General features: G+C 39.0%; 3 protein-coding genes across 4 annotated transcripts; 1 reads left to right on the forward strand and 2 right to left on the reverse strand.

The window, feature by feature from the left end:
* Positions 1 to 298: 298 nt before the first annotated feature.
* On the reverse strand, positions 299 to 1,463 carry exosc6 (exosome component 6). Its single transcript, XM_058088162.1, has 2 exons — positions 1,052 to 1,463; positions 299 to 940 (listed from the first exon to the last, which is right to left on the reverse strand). The coding sequence occupies exons 1-2, from the start codon at positions 1,327 to 1,329 to the stop codon at positions 394 to 396; spliced, it is 825 nt and encodes a 274-aa protein (XP_057944145.1). The 5' UTR covers positions 1,330 to 1,463; the 3' UTR covers positions 299 to 393.
* Positions 1,464 to 2,109: 646 nt separating this feature from the next.
* On the reverse strand, positions 2,110 to 4,161 carry LOC131138861 (induced myeloid leukemia cell differentiation protein Mcl-1 homolog). The gene is made up of 3 exons (XM_058088163.1): positions 3,721 to 4,161; positions 2,984 to 3,234; positions 2,110 to 2,904 (listed from the first exon to the last, which is right to left on the reverse strand). The coding sequence occupies exons 1-3, from the start codon at positions 4,121 to 4,123 to the stop codon at positions 2,788 to 2,790; spliced, it is 771 nt and encodes a 256-aa protein (XP_057944146.1). The 5' UTR covers positions 4,124 to 4,161; the 3' UTR covers positions 2,110 to 2,787.
* A 6,239-nt stretch (positions 4,162 to 10,400) lies between these two features.
* Positions 10,401 to 23,266, forward strand: tgm2l (transglutaminase 2, like). Of its 2 annotated transcripts, XM_058088157.1 has the most exons (15): positions 10,401 to 10,543; positions 10,620 to 10,790; positions 10,907 to 11,140; positions 11,251 to 11,369; positions 13,398 to 13,526; positions 13,618 to 13,795; positions 15,405 to 15,537; positions 15,607 to 15,710; positions 15,780 to 15,922; positions 15,998 to 16,097; positions 17,817 to 17,962; positions 20,169 to 20,298; positions 20,357 to 20,517; positions 22,600 to 22,736; positions 22,806 to 23,266. In XM_058088157.1, exons 1-15 carry the CDS (start codon positions 10,540 to 10,542, stop codon positions 22,963 to 22,965), a joined length of 2,049 nt encoding a protein of 682 aa, XP_057944140.1. In that variant the 5' UTR covers positions 10,401 to 10,539; the 3' UTR covers positions 22,966 to 23,266. The 2 variants fall into 2 exon arrangements, with proteins under 2 accessions (XP_057944140.1, XP_057944139.1); XM_058088156.1 differs by having other exon boundaries at positions 10,505 to 10,790.
* The last annotated feature ends 2,020 nt before the right edge of the window (positions 23,267 to 25,286 follow it).

Consider the following 25,286-nt stretch of genomic DNA (forward strand, 5'->3'; position numbering starts at 1 on the left):
TGACTTTTTTCTCATAAATTTCCTATTTCCATTATTTTCGTAAATGCATGACTTCTTGCTCATAATTTACAAATTTATTCTTGTGGAATTACAACTTTGCTTTTGTCAAATTTCCAATTTATTCTTGTAAATGTACACTTTTTTCCTCATAAATTTATGACTTATTTTTTGTAATTTATTACTTTATTCCTCATAAATGTATGATTTTTTTCTCATAAATTTGTACTTTTATTCTTGTAAATTTCCAACTAAGTACAACAACAGTGCACTCTGTGGTAAGAAAACACAACAGAACAGGTCCAGGTGAATTTGTATGCTATATTTAAGGAATACATAACAGTAGATTGTATGCAAGTACAATTAATAGTTAAAGTGTAAAAAAAAAAAAAAAAATCAGCTCTCTGATGGTGGGGGCGCGACCTTCCGCACGGCCTTGGCCAAAGCTTGTCGGATGACAGGATAAATCTTATAGCACCCCTCGATGCAGGTCCGCACCCCAGCTGACAGAGTCTCCTCAGTCATTTCTCCGTCCGACTGGAGCCCGGAAATCTGGTTCAAACTGGGGAGGAACGCCACCGTTAGCTTTCCCTGATTATCGCCGGCGACCGAACCGCAGCCGTTTTCCTCCGCGTAAGTCGGGTCCACGACGTAGGAGCCGCCGTCCTGGCGGATGGCGCAGCCGAGAACCAGATCGTACATTTCGATGCCGGCGTCTGCCAGAGCGAGGGAAGCGCAGGTGACGGCGTGCGCCAGGACCGAGCCGCTGTTTTCGAGGACCATGACGTTGACTTCGATTTGGGAGCGAGGGTATTTATGGAGGCACATGGCGGGATGCAGGCTCTCGTGCAGCATCAGGGAGAAATCTTTGTCCTGGCTACCTTGAATCCAGGAGCCTCTTTCCGGGCATGAGAATGGAGCAAAACGCATGTCAGTCGTCAACCTGTGGACACAAATACACTTTTATTAAAGCATCACCACAAGCGCAAACTATGACACAAATGAGACACTAAATGTGACATATATATCATAACACAATATAACAAAATAATACCTTCCACATTTCATATCGGTTTCATCTTTCCGTTCTGTTTCTCTGGGTCCGTAAACGCAGCACATCAACTTAGTGTCTCCCGCCTCCATGTACGCTGAGCCCTTAGCTTGACTCACTAGCCCGCACCTGACGAACACGGGCCGGACGTCCACTTGGTCCCGCCGTCGGCCGTCTGCTCGGGGGCCAAGCGAGGAGACGAGTGTACCCGGTTTCCTGGCAAATAAAGACGGGCTTTGGGAGACGTCTGGACCGCGTACTCGTTTGGTGTCGACGGGCATGATGGAAGCAGTTAGCAATAACAGCGTGAGGATCGGTCCGGCACGAAAACTTCTCCCCCTGAAACCGCACCTTGTAGACACATAGTTCCGCCAAACACTAAATTTTTGTACAGTAAACCGTGAACGTAAAAATAAAAACTTGCATTACAAATTGAGTGAAACTTTCCGGGATAATAATAGAGCAAAAATAATGACATTTCTGATTTTCCTTGTCGTGTAAATACCTTGTTATTTTACTGGAATGCTTATTTTATTATGAAGGCCTGATTTTACCGGATACAGGATGTGTAACGCCGAGCAGACCGGAAAACGGAAGCGGTGCTGTTCTGGTAGAACCGGAAGTTTTTTTCTACATTAAAGTTTAAGTACGGGTGACAATTATGACAAGAGATCGCTGGTGGGGGGGAAATACGATTGATTGTGATGTACGTAGTTTTCAGCCATTTTTGGCTTTGTTGTATGCATTTACTGTTGGTGGATAAAGGATATTCATTTGACAAATTAGCCTAAAATTACATCGCCACAGAAAAATGAAATGTCAAAATGAAAATATATTCAAATCACTAATTTATATTAACAGTAAGATAATCATGCAATGTTGTGTTTAGTTTACAATTGACACTGCAGTACTTCGCTTTCAATGCTCCCATTTGTCCACTAGATGGCGCTACTCCCCATTCAAAACAATTACGTCTGTACTGACGGACATATTAAAAATTAAGTGTATTTGAGTGTGATATTAATATGAGCTCAAACTGTGGAAAGAATAGACACAGAATATATGTGACAAGATCATTCCAAGCCACTTGTTTATTTTTAAAAATGTAAAAATAAACTCAGTAATAAGGTAAATTCAACTCTTATATACATATATACACACACACATTAGAAAATACAGCGGAACATTGGTTAGTGTGATGAGTTCAAGGTCTGACCAAGGCCATGAAAAATAATAAAATCAAATGACTTTGTTCCTGAAAACCAAAAAATGTTAAGTAACCGTAAAACTTTCATTTATTCAAACACTGATGACAGACGGAATTAAGTTCCGGGTGCCATTTTGTCAACAAGCTAAGGACGCCAACCAGGATGTTAAATACATTCACACATTAAGTGCAGTGCATTAATAAAGGCGACAAGACACTAGTGTCATATTGTACTCCAACTGGAAAATGCACCGCATTTTGGGGTGTATTTTCGATGTTGATCAAAAAACACACACAAACCGGGTTGCTAGCAAAATGAGGTCCTACTGTATTGTGAATAAAAAAGGCCAAAAATTAGCTCTAGTGCAAACAAGAAAAAAAATGAATTAGAAACAATAAAAAAAAGTGCAATTGAGTATATAAAATGTGCTTTTTTTTAAACAAAAGCAGGACATTTTTACATAAGTTAACTTTAGTGTAAAGGTAGAGATCTTTCATGTCAACTGTCAAAGTACACAAAGCTCCACAGACTTCACCGAAACAAGCGCACCAGCAAAGCAGCAATACCGGCCAGTCCCACAAAGGTCAAAAGGGCGTTCATCACAAAGCAATCTGACTCAGCTTCCTGGAAGAATTGCACAAAGCCATCCTGAGGACACAAAAAAAACATGAAAGTCATGATGATCTGGTGGAGTCACATGACAAAAAAAAAATGCCACATTTCTTACCCAAGAGTTGTGTTCCATCAGCCAGGTGCGCTGGTGGGACAGCAGGTACGTGGAGATCTCCTGGGCCACCATCTCCACACAGATGGTTCGCTCCTTCTCCTTCAGGTACTGGCACACCACGGCGCCAAACGCCAACAGGCTGGCGATACGACCCCAGGTGGTGGTCCCGTCTGCGAACAGACGCTGGGCCACTTCGCCGACGAAGGCCATGTTGTCCGCTCTTTGGTCCAATGACAGCTGGTTGATGATGCCTTCAAGAGACATTGAAACCTCATTAATTAAATATCCTTGTTTGATATGTTTGTATTTAAGTGTGGGTGGTACAGGAACATTTATGGCAACAAAAACACACTTAATTGCTTAACTAACACAAATATATTCGCCCAGCAAGACTGTGCTTCAGTAGCCACACGTAGTACCCGGATGTTGCACTCAATTGGCTCATACTGTCGTGTAAGCAGCAATGGAGATGGAATAACTACATGGAATAACTATTCGTATGGTGCGCAACGACTGTTATCCACGTAGGACAGCTTTTCCGTCAAAACTAAACACACAGTGTACATATTTAAGAGTACAAACGCAAGTACGCCAATGGAGACGACATTTAAAAATGGCGTCCTAACGCCCGCGAACGGTACGAACGGCCGAAGTTTCACGAAGGCACCAGCGGCTAAACGGCCGAAGGATCACGAAGGCACCAGCGGCTAAAAGTAACACAATAAACGTCCACTTACCATTGTATTTGAACCTGTGCTTGTCCACTAGTCTCGTCACGACCTTTTTCATCGTTAAATGGGCTTTGCTCGGCACCCACGTAGCCTCGGAGAGCCCGGTGAAGTCGTCGAGAAAGCGGCCGATGAGCTGCCTCGTGTCTCGGTCCAGACGCCTCGTGCCTCCCTCCAGCCGCCTCGTGCCTCCGTCCAGTGAGGGGCTGTTAGCATACCGGTTGGCTCCCGGCTCCTGTTCCGGCGAGGCAGGAACCTCCTTGAAAGACGTCCGCGGTAATATTAAACATCCCAAAAGTCCAACCGAGGGGTTCCAGGAGTTGCGAGTTGTCCGCATGGTGCTTATTCCAATAACTTCCAACCGTCTCGGGGAAAGAGGGAAGCTCAAGTCAACCGGTGCATGCGCGTGCATTTAAAACTAGCGCTCCCTCTGACGACACAATGACACAATACTACTTCCGGTTCCGCTTTCCTTTTTCAAAACACCTCCGCCAGAGTTATTCAAAAGTATACTTTGGATTTTAACATATTCTAAAAAAATATAAGCACATATTTGTGGAAACTAATTTTAACGAACTAACTAAGGAACTAATCAGTAGAGGCAGAAACACTTTTAGAGTAGTTGCTGAGGAACTAATGAGTAGTTACTGAGGAACAAATGAAGAACTAATGACAAAATAACGAGTAGAGTAGTTGCTGAGGAACGAATGAGTAGAGTTGTTACCGAGAAACTAAGGCAGAGACACCTTTAGAGTAGTTGCTGAGGAACTAATGAGTAGTTACTGAGGAACAAATGAAGAACTAATGACAAAATAACGAGTAGAGTAGTTGCTGAGGAACTAATGAGTAGAGTTGTTACCGAGGAACTAAGGCAGAAACACTTTTAGAGTAGTTGCTGAGGAACTAATGAGTAGTTACTGAGGAACAAATGAAGAACTAATGACAAAATAACGAGTAGAGTAGTTGCCGAGGAACTAATGAGTAGAGTTGTTACCGAGGAACTAAGACAGAAACACTTTTAGAGTAGTTGCTGAGGAACGAATGAGTAGAGTTGTTACCGAGGAACTAAGGCAGAAACACTTTTAGAGTAGTTGCTGAGGAACTGATGAGTAGTTACTGAGGAACAAATGAAGAACTAATGACAAAATAACGAGTAGAGTAGTTGCTGAGGAACTAATGAGTAGAGTTGTTACCGAGGAACTAAGACAAAAACACTTTTAGAGTAGTTGCTGAGGAACTGATGAGTAGTTACTGAGGAACAAATGAAGAAAACAAATGAAGAACTAATGACAAAATAACAAGTAGAGTAGTTGCTGAGGAACTAATGAGTAGAGTTGTTACCGAGGAACTAAGGCAGAAACACTTTTAGAGTAGTTGCTGAGGAACTGATGAGTAGTTACTGAGGAACAAATGAAGAACTAATGACAAAATAACGAGTAGAGTAGTTGCTGAGGAACGAATGAGTAGAGTTGTTACCGAGGAACTAAGGCAGAAACACTTTTAGAGTAGTTGCTGAGGAACTAATGAGTAGTTACTGAGGAACAAATGAAGAACTAATGACAAAATAATGAGTAGAGTAGTTGCTGATGAACTAATGAGTAGAGTTGTTACAGAGGAACTAAGGCAGAAACACTTTTAGAGTAGTTGCTGAGAAACGAATGGACTACTGGGGAACTAATGAGTAGTTACTGAGGAACAAATGAAGAACTAATGACAAAATAATGAATAGAGTAGTTGCCGAGGAAATAACGAGTAGAGTTGTTACCGAGAAACTAAGGCAGAAACACTTTTAGAGTAGTTGCTGAGGAACTAATGAGTAGTTACTGAGGAACAAATTAAGAACTAATGACAAAATAATGAGTGAAGTAGTACTGAAGAAGTAAGGCATACAATTTAGAGTAGTTACTGATGAACTAATGAGTAGAGTAGTTACCAAGGAACAAATGAAGAACTAATGACAAAATAACGAGTAGAGTAGTTGCTGAGGAACGAATGAGTAGAGTTGTTACCGAGGAACTAAGGCAGAAACACTTTTAGAGTAGTTGCTGAGGAACGAATGAGTAGAGTTGTTACCGAGGAACTAAGGCAGAAACACTTTTAGAGTAGTTGCTGAGGAACTGATGAGTAGTTACTGAGGAACAAATGAAGAACTAATGACAAAATAACGAGTAGAGTAGTTGCTGAGGAACTAATGAGTAGAGTTGTTACCGAGGAACTAAGACAAAAACACTTTTAGAGTAGTTGCTGAGGAACTGATGAGTAGTTACTGAGGAACAAATGAAGAAAACAAATGAAGAACTAATGACAAAATAACAAGTAGAGTAGTTGCTGAGGAACTAATGAGTAGAGTTGTTACCGAGGAACTAAGGCAGAAACACTTTTAGAGTAGTTGCTGAGGAACTGATGAGTAGTTACTGAGGAACAAATGAAGAACTAATGACAAAATAACGAGTAGAGTAGTTGCTGAGGAACGAATGAGTAGAGTTGTTACCGAGGAACTAAGGCAGAAACACTTTTAGAGTAGTTGCTGAGGAACTAATGAGTAGTTACTGAGGAACAAATGAAGAACTAATGACAAAATAATGAGTAGAGTAGTTGCTGATGAACTAATGAGTAGAGTTGTTACAGAGGAACTAAGGCAGAAACACTTTTAGAGTAGTTGCTGAGAAACGAATGGACTACTGGGGAACTAATGAGTAGTTACTGAGGAACAAATGAAGAACTAATGACAAAATAATGAATAGAGTAGTTGCCGAGGAAATAACGAGTAGAGTTGTTACCGAGAAACTAAGGCAGAAACACTTTTAGAGTAGTTGCTGAGGAACTGATGAGTAGTTACTGAGGAACAAATGAAGAAAACAAATGAAGAACTAATGACAAAATAACAAGTAGAGTAGTTGCTGAGGAACTAATGAGTAGAGTTGTTACCGAGGAACTAAGGCAGAAACACTTTTAGAGTAGTTGCTGAGGAACTGATGAGTAGTTACTGAGGAACAAATGAAGAACTAATGACAAAATAACGAGTAGAGTAGTTGCTGAGGAACGAATGAGTAGAGTTGTTACCGAGGAACTAAGGCAGAAACACTTTTAGAGTAGTTGCTGAGGAACTAATGAGTAGTTACTGAGGAACAAATGAAGAACTAATGACAAAATAATGAGTAGAGTAGTTGCTGATGAACTAATGAGTAGAGTTGTTACAGAGGAACTAAGGCAGAAACACTTTTAGAGTAGTTGCTGAGAAACGAATGGACTACTGGGGAACTAATGAGTAGTTACTGAGGAACAAATGAAGAACTAATGACAAAATAATGAATAGAGTAGTTGCCGAGGAAATAACGAGTAGAGTTGTTACCGAGAAACTAAGGCAGAAACACTTTTAGAGTAGTTGCTGAGGAACTAATGAGTAGTTACTGAGGAACAAATTAAGAACTAATGACAAAATAATGAGTGAAGTAGTACTGAAGAAGTAAGGCATACAATTTAGAGTAGTTACTGATGAACTAATGAGTAGAGTAGTTACCAAGGAACAAATGAAGAACTAATGACAAAATAACGAGTAGAGTAGTTGCTGAGGAACGAATGAGTAGAGTTGTTACCGAGGAACTAAGGCAGAAACACTTTTAGAGTAGTTGCTGAGGAACTAATGAGTAGTTACTGAGGAACAAATGAAGAACTAATGACAAAATAATGAGCGAAGCAGTACCGAAGAACTAAGGCGCAAAATGTAGAGTAGTTGCTGATGAAGTAATGATTAGCCGCCGAGGAAGTAAGGCACACAACTTAGAGTAGTTACTAATGAACTAATGAGTAGAGTAGTTACCGAGGAACAAATGAAGAACTAATGACAAAATAACGAGTAGAGTAGTTGCTGAGGAACTAATGAGTAGAGTTGTTACAGAGGAACTAAGGCAGAGACACTTTTAGAGTAGTTGCTGAGAAACAAATGGACAACTGGGGAACTAATGAGTAGTTACTGAGGAACAAATGAAGAACTAATGACAAAATAACGAGTAGAGTAGTTGCCGAGGAACAAATGAGTAGAGTTGTTACCGAGGAACTAAGGCAGAAACACTTTTAGAGTAGTTGCTGAGGAACTAATGAGTAGTTACTGAGGAACAAATGAAGAACTAATGACAAAATAACGAGTAGAGTAGTTGCTGAGGAACGAATGAGTAGAGTTGTTACCGAGGAACTAAGGCAGAAACACTTTTAGAGTAGTTGCTGAGGAACTAATGAGTAGTTACTGAGGAACAAATGAAGAACTAATGACAAAATAATGAGCGAAGCAGTACCGAAGAACTAAGGCGCAAAATGTAGAGTAGTTGCTGATGAAGTATTGATTAGCCGCCGAGGAAGTAAGGCACACAACTTAGAGTAGTTACTAATGAACTAATGAGTAGAGTAGTTACCGAGGAACAAATGAAGAACTAATGACAAACAATGAGTAGCGTATTTACTGAGGAACTAAGGCGCAGACATTTAGAGTAGTTACCGAGTCACTGATGAAGTAGTGATTAGGATCGGAGTTGTTACTCAGGAACTACTGTACCTTATTGTAAAGTGTTACAGGAGCAGTTTGGGCATACCTCAGGGCCCTACCTGGGGAAGTGGGAGTTTCATTTATCAGTATGTGGCCCCCGGCGGCCCCCGTGGATGCTCCCGTTAGCGACAAGAAAGCACTTCCTCTTCCACGGTTTTCCATTCCGTTCCATGCGTGTACCGTACGTGTGCGTCACATCCTCACTAACGTGCGACCCCGTTGGCACTCGGGTGCCACGAAAACGCCGAGGTGGGCCAAAGAGGGCCTTGTTTCCCTGCAAGATGACTGTCAGTTACGAGGAAGATGGCCGGCCACACCCGCCAGTCAAATATTTGACAATCACGCTTCCACTGAAATTGCTGTCAACTTGCATCACTCATCCAAAGTCGTCACCGACCGATGGGCCTACGACTGCGTTACTCTTCAGTGACGCAATTTAGCCAAGTGTGACTTTTACATTTTTATCGGAATTCTTAATAATATTTCACTTATTTAAAAAAATCTCCCATCACGACCAGCCGACAAACAACAGGATGCTGTTTGTGGTGAAAAGCAGCCGCGCCATGATGGATGCTACGGTGTCAAACGGTCAACGACCTTGACTCATTCCAGTCAGCGCTTTTACCAGAACAGGCAGGCGTGAGTGCAGTGGCCGATAACCTACGTAAAGTGAAATAAAATAGATAAGGATGGGCTGTTTGGTAAAAGGCTGTAAAAATAGAAAAGTTGGACCACAGAAAGTGTTGAAATATGATATTTTGGTAGGGTTAGGGTTGGAAGATGGGGGTTACAGTAGGGTCACGATTACTGTTAGAGGTTAGAGGGTGAAGGGGTTAGGAGTTAGGGGTTAGGTTTAGAGGTTAGGACTTAGGGGGTTAGAGACTAGCGGGTTCGGTTCAAGTTAGACTAAGGGTTAGGGGTTAGGGGTTAGACGTTAGGGTTAGGACTTAGGGGTTAAAAGTTAGGAGGTTAGGATGGGGTTAGAGTAAGGGTTAGGGGTTCGAGTGTTAGCGGTTAGGGTTAGGACTTAGGGGTTGGAGGTTATTTAAAAAATAAAAAATAAAAAATAAAAAATAAAAAATAAAAAATAAAAAATAAAAAATAAAAAATAAAAAATAAAAAATAAAAAATAAAAAATAAAAAATAAAAAATAAAAAATAAAAAATAAAAAATAAAAAATAAAAAAGAAAAAAGAAAAAAAGATAAAAGAAAAAAGAAAAAAGAAAAAAGAAAAAAGAAAAAAGAAAAAAGAAAAAAGAAAAAAGAAAAGAAAAAAGAAAAAAGAAAAAAGAAAAAAAGAAAAAAAAGACAAAAGAAAAAAATAAAAGAAAAAAGAAAAATAAAAAAATAAATAAAAATAAAAATAAAAATAAAAATAAAAATAAAAATAAAAATAAAAATAAAAATAAAAATTAAAATTAAAATTAAAATTAAAATTAAAATTAAAATTAAAATTAAAATTAAAATTAAAATTAAAATTAAAATTAAAATTAAAATTAAAATTAAAATTAAAATTAAAATTAAAATTAAAATTAATAAATAATCAATAATCAATAATAAATAATGTGGAGAATAAATAGATTACATCAAATACGAACAATGTACAGCGTAAACATTATTTTGTACAAATAATTTAAATAATTTAGAATAAATAACAATAATGTAAAGTTTTGTTTGTGCGTGTGGGCAGGTAGGAGGGGCTTATTTGGCATTGAGCAGGAGTTAGGGGACTAGGGTTAGCGGTTAGGGTGGGGTTAGAGTTAGCGTTAGGAGGATTAGGAGTTAGGGATTAGTGGGGTAGGGTTAGGGGGTTAGGATAGGGTTAGATTTCGGGACAGGGGTTAGCGGGTTAGGAGCCACGCTTGAGGACAAAGCACATTTTTGTATTTATTTAAATTGATATTTATTTATTTAAATTTATATTAATTTATTTTATTTTCTATTTAATTTTATTAAATTTTTTTATTTATTTTTTTTAATTTTTTTTTGCAAAGAAAGTTAACTGCAACAAAGAGCCCACAGTGTCTTTCCAGGACGGGGTTAAAGACACTGTTAAGCGGCCGCACACTCACGCTCGTGTAAACACAGCAGGAGGATGATTCCGGCAAAGGAGTCTTTTTGGGAAGTGATGTCAGAGGTCAGTCGGGTGGGAGTGGGAGTGGGGCGGAGTGAGAGTGTTTTGGGGGTGTGTTGTGCGCTGTATAAATACAAGACCCGGGATGCACACCCACACAATTGCCTGAACATACTCGAGGATCGATATAAGAACCTTTGGAAGAACATCCATCATGGGTGGGTGATCTATCAACCTCGCTATTGATCTACCAAGCTGATCTATCCATGCATAACTTATGCTTTACCTTCTTAGCCGTCATTATGGATGTGGATCCCAGATGTCACCAGAACAATTCCGCTCACAACACCAAGGACATCGATCGGGAGCGCTTGATCGTGCGTAGGGGTCAGCCCTTCTCCATCTTCGTGCAGTGCTCAGACTCTATGGGCCGTGACCACCGCCTGGCGCTGCTCCTCCACCTCGGTGAGTACAAACGATCCAAATTGTAAGGAACGTTTGGGAATGACTCCTACACAATCGACCCTGGAGACAACATTCAGAACATGAAGACCATGACACTTTTTGACGTGTTTCCTCAGGTAAGCGAGCGGAGAAGACCATCAAAGTGGAAAAGGAGAGCAGCGGCGCCAAAGACGGTTGGCGGTTCAGGCAGGAGGCCGCCCACAACGGCGTGCTGCTGACTCTGAACAGTCCAGCGGACGCCATCGTCGGCCAGTATCGTTTGGATGTGATGTTGGTCATGTCTGATGGACGCGTGTTGGAAAAGAACGAGAAGACCAACTTCCACCTGCTCTTCAACCCGTGGTGCAAAGGTGAAGTCCTGAAATCAAGATGGCTGATAACATGATACATTTTTTTTTGTCATTGATACTTTGTCGTCGTTTTTGCATAACCTGATATTGAAGGTTTGTGTGTGCCATAGATGATGCCGTGTATCTGAGCGAGGAGAAGCTCCTGCAGGAGTACATCATGAATGAGAATGGAATCATCTACATGGGCTCATGGGACTACATTAGAAGCATCGCTTGGCATTACGGACAGGTGTGTGTGTGTGTGTGTGTGTGTGTGTGTGTAGATGACCTCCGTGATATGTCACAGCAGTGTGACACCAGAGTCTGTCAACCAGATGATAAATGGTGATGGTTGGACGGAGGAAGCTGCTAGAAGGAGCGTGTGAGAATGGAAGCAAACCACACAAACAAGATCTTCATCCGTCACGGTTGGACAGGAAAAGGCTAAACTCTCCATCATCCTGCATTGTCACTCATATGCTAACTCATCTCATAACCGCCCACTTAGTACTCGTAGTTTATTTATGTCACGCGTTAACTTGCTGTGGATGTATTCTGTTTTGGTTTTGTTGCACCGTGAGCAAGAATGTTTTTCCGTTTAATGAACCTTTATATCCCACCCTCGGCCATCTTTGTGTGGAGATTGGAAAGAAAGAAAGAAAGAAAGAAAGAAAGAAAGAAAGAAAGAAAGAAAGAAAGAAAGAAAGAAAGAAAGAAAGAAAGAAAGAAAGAAAGAAAGAAAGAAAGAAAGAAAGAAAGAAAGAAAGAAAGAAAGAAAGAAAGAAAGAAAGAAAGAAAGAAAGAAAGAAAGAAAGAAAGAAAGAAAGAAAGAAAAAAAGAAAGAAAGAAAGAAAGAAAGAAAGAAAGAAAGAAAGAAAGAAAGAAAGAAAGAAAGAAAGAAAGAAAGAAAGAAAGAAAGAAAGAAAGAAAGAAAGAAAGAAAGAAAGAAAGAAAGAAAGAAAGAAAGAAAGAAAGAAAGAAAGAAAGAAAGAGAAAGAAAGAAAGAAAGAAAGAAAGAAAGAGAGGGAGGAAGGGAGGAAGCAAGGAAGGAAGGAAGGAAGCAAGGATGGAAGGATGGAAGGATGGAAGGAAGGACGGAAGGAAGCATGGAAGGAAGGAAGCAAGGACGGAAGGAAGAAAGGGAGGGAGGGAGGGAGGGAGGGAGGGAGGGAGGGAGGGAGGGAGGGAGGAAGGAAGCAAGGAAGGAAGGAAGGAAGGAAGGAAGGATGGAAGGAAGCAAGGAAGCAAGGATGGGAGGAAGGAAGCAAGGAAGCAAGGAAGGAAGGACAGAAGGAAGGATGGAAGGAAGGAAGGAAGCAAGGATGGAAGGAAGCAAGGAAGGAAGGGAGGAAGCAAGCAAGGAAGGAAGGAAGGAATGGAGGAAGGGAGGGAGGGAGGTAGGGAGGTAGGGAGGAAGGGAGGAAGGGCGGAAGGAAGCAAGGAAGGAAGGAAGGATGGAAAGAAGGAAGCAAGGATGGAAGGAAGGAAGCAAGGAAGGAAGGAAGGAAGGACGGAAGGAAGGATGGAAGCAAGGACGGAAGGAAGCAAGGAAGGAAGGAAGGAAGGAAGGAAGGGAGCGAGGAAGGGAGGAAGCAAGCAAGGAAGGAAGGAAGGGAGGAAGGGAGGGAGGGAGGGAGGAAGGAAGCAAGCAAGGAAGGAAGGAAGGACGGAAGGAAGGAAGGGAGGGAGGGAGGGAGTGAGGGAGGGAGGAAGGGAGGAAGCAAGCAAGGAAGGAAGGAAGGACAGAAGGAAACAAGGAAGGAAGGAAGGAAGGACAGACAGACGGAAGGAAGCAAGGAAGGAAGGACGGAAGGAAGGATGGAAGGAAGGAAGGAAGGAAGGAAGGAAGGAAGGAAGGAAGGGAGGAAGGGAGCGAGTGAGGGAGGGAGGGAGGGAGGGAGGGACGGAGGGAGGGAGGGAGGGAGGAAGGAAGCAAGCAAGGAAGGAAGGAAGGACGGACGGACGGAAGGAAGGAAGGAAGGAAGGAAGGGGAGGGAGGAAGCAAGCAAGGAAGGAAGGAAGGAAGGACGGAAGGAAGGAAGCAAGGAAGGAAGGAAGGAAGGAAGGAAGGAAAATTGGCATCGATATAAAGGCTAATAAATGTATATAAAGGTATAGGAAGAAAGGAAGAAAGGAAGAACGAACGAACGAACGAACGAATGAATTAATGAATGAACAAACGAACGAACCTTTATATAGATGCCAACTTTTTTTCACCCCATGTGGCCCGCAAGTCAAAATGTGTGCCCACCCCTGAACTGGTGTCTATCTACCCCAGTTTGAGGACGATGTGATGGACATCTGTTTTGAAATCCTGGACAACTCCAACGATGCCTTGCGAAACCCTGCCAAAGACATGGAGCACAGACGGGACCCGGTCTACATCAGCAGGATCATCTCAGCCATGGTGATGATGACAACAATATACCGTATCACCTTCATTATGACACAAACGAATAGTAACGTTGTGTGTGTGTGTGTTATCCTCACCTACCCAGGTGAACTCCAACGGCGACAGGGGCGTGTTGGTCGGCCGCTGGCATGAGCCGTACTCTGATGGAGTCCCACCTAACCGATGGAAGGGCAGCGTTCCCATCCTCCAAAAGTGGAGCCAAGGCAGGGCCAAGCCGGTCAAATACGGCCAGTGTTGGGTCTACGCCGCTGTGGCCTGCACAGGTGAGCAGTATAGACGCCATTAGTCCATATGGCAGCAGTGATTGGTTTAATTTAATTTAATTTAATTTAATTTAATTTAATTTAATTTAATTTAATTTAATTTAATTTAATTTAATTTAATTTAATTTAATTTAATTTAATTTAATTTAAAAGGAAGGAAGGAAGGAAGGAAGGAAGGAAGGAAGGAAGGAAGGAAGGAAGGAAGGAAGGAAGGAAGCAAGGAAGGAAGCAAGGAAGCAAGCAAGGAAGGTAGGAGGGAAGGAAGCAAGGAAGGAAGCAAGGAAGGAAGCAAGGAAGCAAGCAAGGAAGGTAGGAGGGAAGGAAGCAAGGAAGGAAGGAAAGAAGGAAGGAAAGAAGGAAGGAAGGATGGAAGGAAGGAAGCTAAGAAGCAAGGAAGGAAGCCCAGGAAGGAAGGAAGAAAGGAAGAAAGGAAGGAAGGAAGAAAGAAAGGAAGCCCAGGGAGGAAGCCCAGGAAGCAAGGAAGCAAGGAAGGAAGGAAGCAAGGAAGGAAGGAAGGGAGGAAGGAGGGAAGCCCAGGAAGGAAGCGAGGAAGCAAGCAAGGAAGCAAGGAAGGAAGGAAGCAAGGAAGGTAGAAGGGAAGGAAGGAAGGAAGGAAGGAAAGAAGGAAAGAAGGAAGGAAGGAAGGAAAGAAGAAAGGAAGGAAGGAAGAAAGGAAGCCCAGGGAGGAAGCCCAGGAAGCAAGGAAGGAAGGAAGCAAGAAAGGAAGGAAGGGAGGAAGGAGGGAAGCCCAGGAAGGAAGCAAGGAAGCAAGGAAGCAAGCAAGGACGCAAGGAAGGAAGGAAGTAAAGAAAGAAGGAAAGAAGGAAGGAAGGAAGGAAGGAAAGAAAGAAGGAAAGAAGGAATGAAGGAAGGAAGGAAGGAAGGAAAGAAGGAAAGAAGGAATGAAGGAAGGAAGGAAGAAAGGAAGCCCAGGGAGGAAGCCCAGGAAGCAAGGAAGCAAGGAAGCAAGGAAGCAAGGAAGCAAGGAAGGAAGGAAGCAAGAAAGGAAGGAAGGGAGGAAGGAGGGAAGCCCAGGAAGGAAGGAAGGAAGCAAGAAAGGAAGGAAGGGAGGAAGGAGGGAAGCCCAGGAAGGAAGCAAGGAAGCAAGCAAGGAAGGAAACAAGGAAGGTAGGAGGGAAGGAAGCAAGCAAGGAAGGAAGGAAGGAAAGAAGGAAAGAAGGAAGGAAGGAAGGAAGGAAAGAAGGAAGGAAGGAAGGAAGGAAGGAAGGAAGGAAGGAAGGAAGGAAGGAAGGAAGGAAGGAAGGAAGGAAGGAAGGAAGGAAGAAAGGAAGGAAGGAAGGAAGGAAGAAAGGAAGAAAGGAAGGAAGAAAGGAAGGAAGGAAGGAAGAAAGGAAGGAAGGAAGGAAGGAAGGAAGGAAGCCCAGGTGTCAATATAGTGATATATATAGCACATCATGACTGCTTTAAGACTCTTCATCCTTGGATTTAGCACATTTATTTTATGTATTAATTTATTTTATTAATTTGGATTAATTTTTTATTAATTTTTATTAATTTTTATTAATTTTTTTTAAAGTTTTTTAAGTTTTTAAAGTTTTTATTAAGGAGTGCGGGATCAGGTTTTCGTCTCCTGTGTGTTCCTTTCCAGTCCTGCGCTGCCTGGGAATCCCAACACGCACCATCACCAACTTCTCTTCTGCCCACGACACCGATGGGAATCTTTCTTTGGACTTGCTGTTTAACGAGCGACTGGAGAGCCTGGGAAAAGCCGACAGCAGCTGGTAGGCCAAGACGCACGAGGACGCAGTCTTCATCAGTTGGTCTTCATCTTGCTAAAACTGCTCTGTTAGGAACTTCCACTGTTGGGTGGAGTCCTGGATGAGGAGAGATGACCTCCCCCAGGGAAATGACGGATGGCAGGTTTTGGACCCGACACCTCAAGAACTGAGCGACGGTATACATTCCAGATGTTCCAGATGCTCACGTTGGCATCTTGGAATAAGAATGACTTTGTGTTCCGCAGGCGAGTACTGCTGTGGTCCATGTCCTGTTACGGCCATCAAGGAGGGAAATCTGGCCATCAAGTTCGATGCCCCGTTCATATTTGCTGAGGTGAACGCTGACATCATCCAGTGGATCGTCCGAAAAGATGGCCAAAGACAGAAGGTGACTTTTTAGCGTTGACTTTCTTCCAAAGAAAAGTCCGTGGCGGTGATGGTAAGACGATGTTCATTGATCCAGATCAGCGTAGACCAGGACAGCGTCGGAAGGAACATCAGTACCAAAAGTCCTTTCAGCGACCGGAGGGAAGATGTCACGCTACAGTACAAATACCCAGAAGGTTAGTCAGTCCAGCTTCGGTCTTGGCTGCACGGTGGAGAAGTGGTTAGCGCACAGACCTCACAGCTAGGAGACCAGGGTTCAATTCCACCCTCGGCCATCTCTGTGTGGAGTTTGCATGTTCTCCCCGTGCATGCGTGGGTTTTCTCCGGGTACTCCGGTTTCCTCCCACATTCCAAAAACATGCTAGGTTAATTAGCCACTCCAAATTGTCCATAGGTATGAATGTGAGTGTGAATGGTTGTTTGTCTATATGTGCCCTGTGATTGGCTGGCCACCAGTCCAGGGTGTACCCCGCCTCTCGCCCGAAGACAGCTGGGATAGGCTCCAGCACCCCCGTGACCCTCGTTGGGATAAACGGTAGAAAATGAACGAACGAAGAAGGAAGGAAGCCTAGGAAGGAAGGAAGCTTAGGAAGGAAGGAAGCCCAGGAAGGAAGGAAGAAAGCCCAGGAAGGATGGAAGGAAGGAAGGAAGAAGGGAAGCCCAGGAAGGAAGGAAGGAAGGAAGGAAGAAGGAAGGAAGAAAGGAAGCCCAGGGAGGAAGCCCAGGGAGGAATCGCAGGAAGCAAGGAAGGAAGGAAGGAAGGAAAGAAGGAAGGAAGAAGGAAGGAAGAAAGGAAGCCCAGGGAGGAATCGCAGGAAGCAAGGAAGGAAGGAAGGAAGGAAAGAAGGAAGGAAGAAGGAAGGAAGAAAGGAAGCCCAGGGAGGAATCGCAGGAAGCAAGGAAGGAAGGAAGGAAGGAAGGAAGCAAAGAAGCAAGGAAGGAAGCAAAGAAGCAAGGAAGGAAGGAAGGAAGGAAGGTAGCCAAGGAAGGAAGGAAGGAAGGAAGGAAGGAAGGAAGGAAGGAAGGAAGGAAGGAAGGAAGAAAGAAAGAAAGAAAGAAAGAAAGAAAGAAAGAAAGAAAGAAAGAAAGAAAGAAAGAAAGAAAGAAAGAAAGAAAGAAAGAAAGAAAGAAAGAAAGAAAGAAAGAAAGAAAGAAAGAAAGAAGAAAGAAAGAAAGAAAGAAAGAAAGAAAGAAAGAAAGAAAGAAAGAAAGAAAGAAAGGAAGGAAGGAAGGAAGGAAGGAAGCCCAGGGAGGAAGCCCAGGAAGCAAGCAACCAAGCAAGGAAGGAAGGAAGCCCAGGAAGCAAGTAAGACCAGGAAGCAAGGAAGGAAGCAAGTAAGACCAGGAAGCAAGGAAGGAAGGAAGGAAGGAAGGAAGGAAGGAAGGAAGGAAGGAAGGAAGGAAGGAAGGAAGGAAGGAAGCCCAGGGAGGAAGCCCATGAAGCAAGGAAACAAGGAAGCAAAGAAGGAATGAAGGAAACACGTTAACAAGGAAACAAGGAAACAAGCAAGGAAGGAAACACGTTAACAAGGAAACAAGCAAGGAAGGAAACAAGTTAACAAGTTAACAAGGAAGCAAGGAAGGAAGGAAACAAGCAAGGAAGGAAACAAGTTAACAAGTTAACAAGTTAACAAGGAAGCAAGGAAGGAAGGAAGGAAGGAAGGAAGGAAGGAAGGAAGGAAGGAAGGAAGGAAGGAAGGAAGGAAGGAAGGAAGGAAGGAAGGAAGGAAGCGTTCCAACTATATAACAGAGGAGGGATGCTGTCAGTGCCAAAGTGTTTTTTCCCAAAGCCAGGTCCGTCGTGTGAACAAGTGACACTGACTTCTCCCCCGATGAGGGGTCTTCCTCCGCTTCATCAATGAGCAATCCGGGTCTAATTGATGTCTTCCTGTCAGGGTCCAAGAAGGAGAGAGAGGTCTACGAGAGGGCGGGACGTCCGGTGAGGGAGACGGTGGATGAGAGAGCAAATCCGGGGAAACTCCAGATGACAATCAAACCCACAAAGCCTCTGTTTGGAACGGACTTTGACGTTGTTGTTGAGGTATTCTTTATTCTCAGAAATGTAAAACTTTTTTCTCAGAAATTTCTAACTTTTTTCTCATAAATTACATTTATAAACTTATTGTCATAAATTTACAACTTTTATCTCCTAAGTGTATGGCTTTATTCTGGTGAATTTCAGACTTTTTCTCATAAATTCCCACCTTTATACTCATAAATTTATAACTTTTTTTCTCGTAAATTTACAACTTTTTTTTCTCATTAATTTTTGACTTTATTCGCATAAATTTCAAACTTTTTTTCTCATGAATTACATTTATAAATTTATTCTCATAAATTTACAACTTTTATCTCCTAAGTGTATGACTTTATTCTGGTGAATTTCAGACTTTTTTCTCATAAATTCCCACCTTTATACTCATAAATTTATGACTTTTTTTCTCGTAAATTTACAACTTTTTTTCTCATAAATTTTTGACTTTATCCGCATAAATTTCAAACTTTTTTTCTCATGAATTACATTTATAAATTTATTCTCATAAATTTACAACTTTTATCTCCTAAGTGTATGACTTTATTCTGGTGAATTTCAGACTTTTTTCTCATAAATTCCCACCTTTATACTCATAAATTTATAACTTTTTTTCTCGTAAATTTACAACTTTTTTTCTCATAAATTTTTGACTTTATCCGCATAAATTTCAAACTTTTTTTCTCATAAATTACATTTATCAATTTATTCTCATAAATTTACAACTTTTATCTCCTAAGTGTATGACTTTATTCTGGTGAATTTCAGACTTTTTTCTCATAAATTCCCACCTTTATACTCATAAATTTATGACTTTTTTTCTCGTAAATTTACAACTTTTTTTCTCATAAATTTTTGACTTTATCCGCATAAATTTCAAACTTTTTTTCTCATGAATTACATTTATAAATTTATTCTCATAAATTTACAACTTTTATCTCCTAAGTGTATGACTTTATTCTGGTGAATTTCAGACTTTTTTCTCATAAATTCCCACCTTTATACTCATAAATTTACGACTTTTTTTCTCGTAAATTTACAACTTTTTTTTCTTATAAATTTTTGACTTTATTCGCATACATTTCAAACTTTTTTTCTCATGAATTACATTTATAAATTTATTCTCATAAATTTACAACTTTTATCTCCTAAGTGTATGACTTTATTCTGGTGAATTTCAGACTTTTTTCTCATAAATTTCCACCTTTATACTCATAAATTTATGACTTTTTTTCTCGTAAATTTACAACTTTTTTTCTCATAAATTTTTGACTTTATCCGCATAAATTTAAAACTTTTTTTCTCATGAATTACATTTATAAATTTATTCTCATAAATTTACAACTTTTATCTCCTAAGTGTATGACTTTATTCTGGTGAATTTCAGACTTTTTTCTCATAAATTCCCACCTTTATACTCATAAATTTACGACTTTTTTTCTCGTAAATTTACAACTTTTTTTTCTCATAAATTTTTGACTTTATTCGCATACATTTCAAACTTTTTTTCTCATGAATTACATTTATAAATTTATTCTCATAAATTTACAACTTTTATCTCCTAAGTGTATGACTTTATTCTGGTGAATTTCAGACTTTTTTCTCATAAATTTCCACCTTTATACTCATAAATTTACTACTTGTATTCTCGTAAATGTTTGACTTTTTTTTCTCATAAATTTACAACTTTTTTCTTGTAAATTTTTGACTTTTTTCTCATAAATGTATGACTTTATTCTCGTAAACGTAAAAATGTAAAAAAAAATTGTGACTTTTTCTCATAAATTTATTTAACTTTATTTAAACTTTATTGTCAGAAATTTGACAAATTTTGTAAATGTACAATCTTGTCAATTTACAACTTTTTTTTCCCGTAAATGTACAATGTTATTCTTTTATTTCAGACTTTTTTCATACATTTTTCAAATTTAGGATTTTATTCTCATAAATTTACGACTTTTTTCTAATACATTTATGACTTTATTCTCATAATTTTTTCTCTGAAATGTTCACCCTTTTAAATGTAGAACTGTCTTCTGGTAATATTGTGACTTTAATGTAATAAATCTTTCTTTATTCTCTCTAAAGTTACAACATTTTTATGGCCGTTTGCATGACGATGAACGTAACCGCTGGGAAAAGCCGACCACTCTGAATTGAGTCTACGGCACGACACATGTGAAGTCACACATTGTAATGAAATATTCGTGTGCAGTTGAAGAACACGGGAGGAGCAGAGGCCCACGGCCGTCTGACCCTGCTGGCGTCGGCTGTGACATACAACTGTATTCACCGAGGGGAGTTCGAGAGACAAACCAAGAGTGTCAGCGTGCCCGCACACAAAGGTTGGTTCATAACACATAAAAAGACGTTACGCACGCTTTGAATGTGTCGTGTGTCCAGTTCACAAGGAAGTTCTACGCGTGCGCTACGACAGCTACTCCAAGTGTGTCTCAGACCACCATTTGATCAAAGTCATGGCCCTCCTGGAGGCCCCAGGGGACAACCAACCCAACATGGTGGTGGCCAAAATCCCGCTCATCTTGCCTGAGCTCCTGGTGGAGGTAGGTGTGGCGTGGCAACGCATACACGTGGGACACCAAACTTACAACCGTATACAATATGACAGCGACATATTCATAGGACCCATATTATTTTTTATGTGAAAAAATAGATTTACCAGGCTTGTTGCCGTTCAGATGTCATCAAAACAATGTGGAAATCCAACTGGCACTTACCACATGTAATATTTGGACTGTATTCCCTTTAAAAAAAAATGTTTTGTTTTTTTATTTTCATAAATCTATCTTAGATTTGAGTACATCTTCCCAAACCAAGACACATACAGTATATTTCACATGAAAAAAATCTCACTTCTGCCATCTTGTGGAAGAGTATTGAATTGTTCTGCCTGTACAATACTGCCTGCTTTGAACAAATATAGTTTGTGGTGAATAAATAATACTTGTAAAGTCAACTTCAATGCACTTCAATCTACATTTGTATCTACGCAGTGTTACATTAGCATACGGGTGTCCCAACTCAAATTTCAAGCTCAAAATTGGCTTACGAAGTGTTATTTACTGGCAGGCATAGCCGAGGACAGCTATCACGGGGCTTGTGTCAACGTGACCATGACTCAATGGCTGTAATAGAGAATGGACGTAACTAGCATTAGCCGTGCACTAGCTAGTCACCGGGAAAGATTTTCAACACATTAAAACATACTCTGTACATGAAAGCGATGTCATTGATCTTATTTATTATGTATAAAATGTAATATAAATAGTAGAAAAAGTTCTAGAAGTCTAGAAAAAGTTCAATATAATGTTGAATCTTCAGTGCAATCTTCAGTAGTCTCTATGTAGCCGGGTTAGCATGGCCGTAAGTAGCATTAGCCGTGCACGAGCTAGTCACCGGGAAAGATTTTCAACACATCAGCAACATATACTCTGTACATGAAATCGATGTCATTGATCTTATTTATTATGTATAAAATGTAATATAAATAGTATATTATTTTAAAATAAATCTAGAAAAAGTTCAATATAATGTTGAGTCTCTCTGTAGCCGCGTTAGCATGGACGTAACTAGCATTAGCCGTGCACGAGCTAGTCACCGGGAAAGATTTTCAACACATCAGCAACATATACTCTGTACATGAAATCGATGTCATTGATCTTATTTATTATGTATAAAATGCTATATAATAGTATATTATTTTTAAATAAATCTAGAAAAAGTTCAATATAATGCTGAGTCTCTCTGTAGCCGGGTTAGCATGGCCGTAACTAGCATTAGCCGTGCACGAGCTAGTCACCGGGAAAGATTTTCAACACATCAGCAATATATACTCTGTACATGAAATCAATTTCATTGATCTTATTTATTATGTATAAAATGTAATATAAATAGTATATTATTTTTAAATAAATCTAGAAAAAGTTCAATATAATGTTGAGTCTCTCTGTAGCCGGGTTAGCATGGCCGTAACTAGCATTAGCCGTGCACGAGCTAGTCACCGGGAAAGATTTTCAACACATCAGCAACATGTACTCTGAACATGAAATCGATGTCATTGATCTTATTTATTATGTATAAAATGTAATATAAATAGTATATTATTTTTAAATAAATCTAGAAAAAGTTCAATATAATGCCGAGTCTCTCTGTAGCCGGGTTAGCATGGCCGTAAGTAGCATTAGCCGTGCACTAGCTAGTCACCGGGAAAGATTTAAAGATACTCTGTACATGAAAGCCATGTCATTTGTCTTATTTATGATATATTGTGTGAAACTATGACAGGAACAACATCAAATTAAAAGCATGAAATGAAGCATCCTGGAATTTCCTTTTTTTTCAATAAGGTCCTAAAATCTTACCTTTATGGTAGTCTATCTGTGCAGGGTGGGAGAACGTGAGATGGTGCGTTCAAGGACCGTCAAACAAATCACCTCTCGCATTAAACATGAAAAAAATGTGTGATTTCTAACTGTATTATTTCTTAAATAACAATAATAGCCCATAGTTCCAAAAATGTAAATAATTTACATGAAATTTGATGTAAATTGTAACTAGCATTAGCACTAGCTAGTCACCGGGAAAAAATTTCAACCAATTCAACAACCAAGACTTTCTTTCCGCAGATTCAGGGGTCAGCTGCCGTTAACATGCCGCTAACAGGCTCCATCTCCTTCACCAACCCTCTCCCGGTGCCACTGAAGGGGGGTGTTTTCACCGTGGACGGGGCCGGCCTTGTGTCCCCAACGACGGTCAGGATGAAGTAAGTCCTGCTAACGAGACTTAATTGTTAAAACTAGCAGCGCCTGTAAAGCCGCTTTGTCTCTTCCAGCGGTGAAATAGGTCCGGGCCAGAAGGTGTGCATCAAGCTCACCTTTACACCCGCACGCAGCGGTGTGAAAAAACTCCTGGTGGACTTCGACTCGGACAGGCTGAAAGACGTGAAGGGAGTCGCGACCGTGTTTGTCGAGAAGGGTCTCCGTTTGTACTGAGCTGGGGTACACGAGACGTACTGCAGTACGTAAAGTGTTTCAAACAAAAACACAAAGTAACAAGCCAAAAATCTACCACTTCCACACCGTCTGTGAGGAGAACTTTCCACTCTATCATGTTAAGGTGATATGATGTGTCATTGACAGACATCTTGTGTTTCAATATAGCGATATTCGATGCGTGATCTAGTGAGGGACGACCAAATTGTGCTTTTGATTGACATTCCACTAAAAAGCATCGCATTTTTCATGTATTCATTTTTATGAACAATAACATTAAAAATTAAATGTGTGCACTCGATGAATAAAGGTCTGATCTCAGCGTAACAAAGACTTTGTCAGTGTGTATGTACCAAAACGAGAACATTAGATGGTGCGTTCAAGGACCGTCAAACAAATCACCTCTCGCATTAAACATGAAAAAAAACTGCCATTTCTAACTGTATTATTTCTTGAATCACAATAATGACCCATATTTCCAAAAATTTTAATTAATTTACATGAAATTTGATGTAGTTGCGTATCGAATCGTTTACCACAAAGAACGCTACAGTGAGCTAACGTGTCAGGGCTTGGAAATATCGACTAAAACTTTGATTAAAATTAGAACAATCTTATAGAACAACAGCAGTTGAAATAAAATAGTATATTATTTTTAAATAAATCGAGAAAAAGTTCAATATAATGTTGAATCTTCAGTAGTCTCTCTGTAGCCGGGTTAGCAGCGTTAGCGCTCACATTCCCCATGACGACAGACGGTAAACAGGGTTGATACCGTCTTTTCCGCATTTCACTCCCCCTATGCGGCCTCTCCTCCTCCGTGTCCCCATGGGGATCTCTGATTGCTCCGCATAACGAAGAGGGTGCTCAAAGCTAACAGCTGCTCCAGAGTGTAAACAATGAAGCAAGAGGTAAGCTACGTCCGTAACAAGATGAACATCCATAGTTTCAGTGGGTCGGTATGGCACCAAAAAACAAGAAAGTAACAAACAAAGTACTATTAAACACTAAATATTTATAAGACTATATATTTTACACGTAACAGTCCACCTGGTATTATTGTATCTGTAAAATTGTCATGCAATCTGCTATTATTATTTATTATTTTATATTTATATTTAAATATTTTAAAAATAATAAAATATTATAATAATTACAATCAAATGAAAATAATAATTATTATATTATTATTATGTAAAATATGCAAATATAACAATAATATTATATATAATTAATATAATAATTAGCATTAATATAATAATTATAATAATCACAATAGTTCTAATAATAGTTATAATAATCTAATAATTTAATAATCTAATAATCTAATAATAATAATTATTATTATTATTATTATTATTATTATTATTATTATTTAAATATTTTGAAAATAATAAAATATTATAATAATTACAATAAAATGAAAATAATAATTATTATATTATTATTATGTAAAATATGCAAATATAACAATAATATTATATATAATTAATATAATAATTAGTATTAATATAATAATTATAATAATCATAATAGTTATAATAATAGTTATAATAATCTAATAATCTAATAATAATAATAATTATTATTATAATTATTTAAATATTTTAAAATAATAAAATATTATAATAATTACAATAAAATGAAAATAATAATTATTATATTATTATTATGTAAAATATGCAAATATAACAATAATATTATATATAATTAATATAATAATTAGCATTAATATAATAATTATAATAATCATAATAGTTCTAATAATAGTTATAATAATCTAATAATCTAATAATAATAATAATAATAATAATAATTATTATTATTATTATTATTATAATTATTATTATAATTATTATTATAATTATTATTATTTAAATATTTTAAAAAATAATAAAATATTATAATAATTACAATAAAATGAAAATAATGATTATTATATTATTATTATGTAAAATATGCAAATATAACAATAATATTATATATAATTAATATAATAATTAGCATTAATATAATAATTATAATAATCATAATAGTTCTAATAATAGTTATAATAATCTAATAATCTAATAATCTAATAATCTAATAATAATAATTATTATTATAATTATTATTATAATTATTATTATTATTATTATTATTATTATTATTATTATTATTATTATTATTATTATTATTATTATTATTATTATTATTATTATTATTATTATTATTATTATGTGCTTTTTTCAGGAGCACTTTGTAAACAACAGACCATGTCAAACAACGAAATTGATACAACCATCAAAAGGTTGGCTCAGGCCATGATGCCAGGTTGTATG

The sequence above is a fragment of the Doryrhamphus excisus genome, chromosome 11 (assembly GCF_030265055.1).
Source record: "Doryrhamphus excisus isolate RoL2022-K1 chromosome 11, RoL_Dexc_1.0, whole genome shotgun sequence".
In the NCBI taxonomy this organism is placed as follows: domain Eukaryota; kingdom Metazoa; phylum Chordata; class Actinopteri; order Syngnathiformes; family Syngnathidae; genus Doryrhamphus; species Doryrhamphus excisus.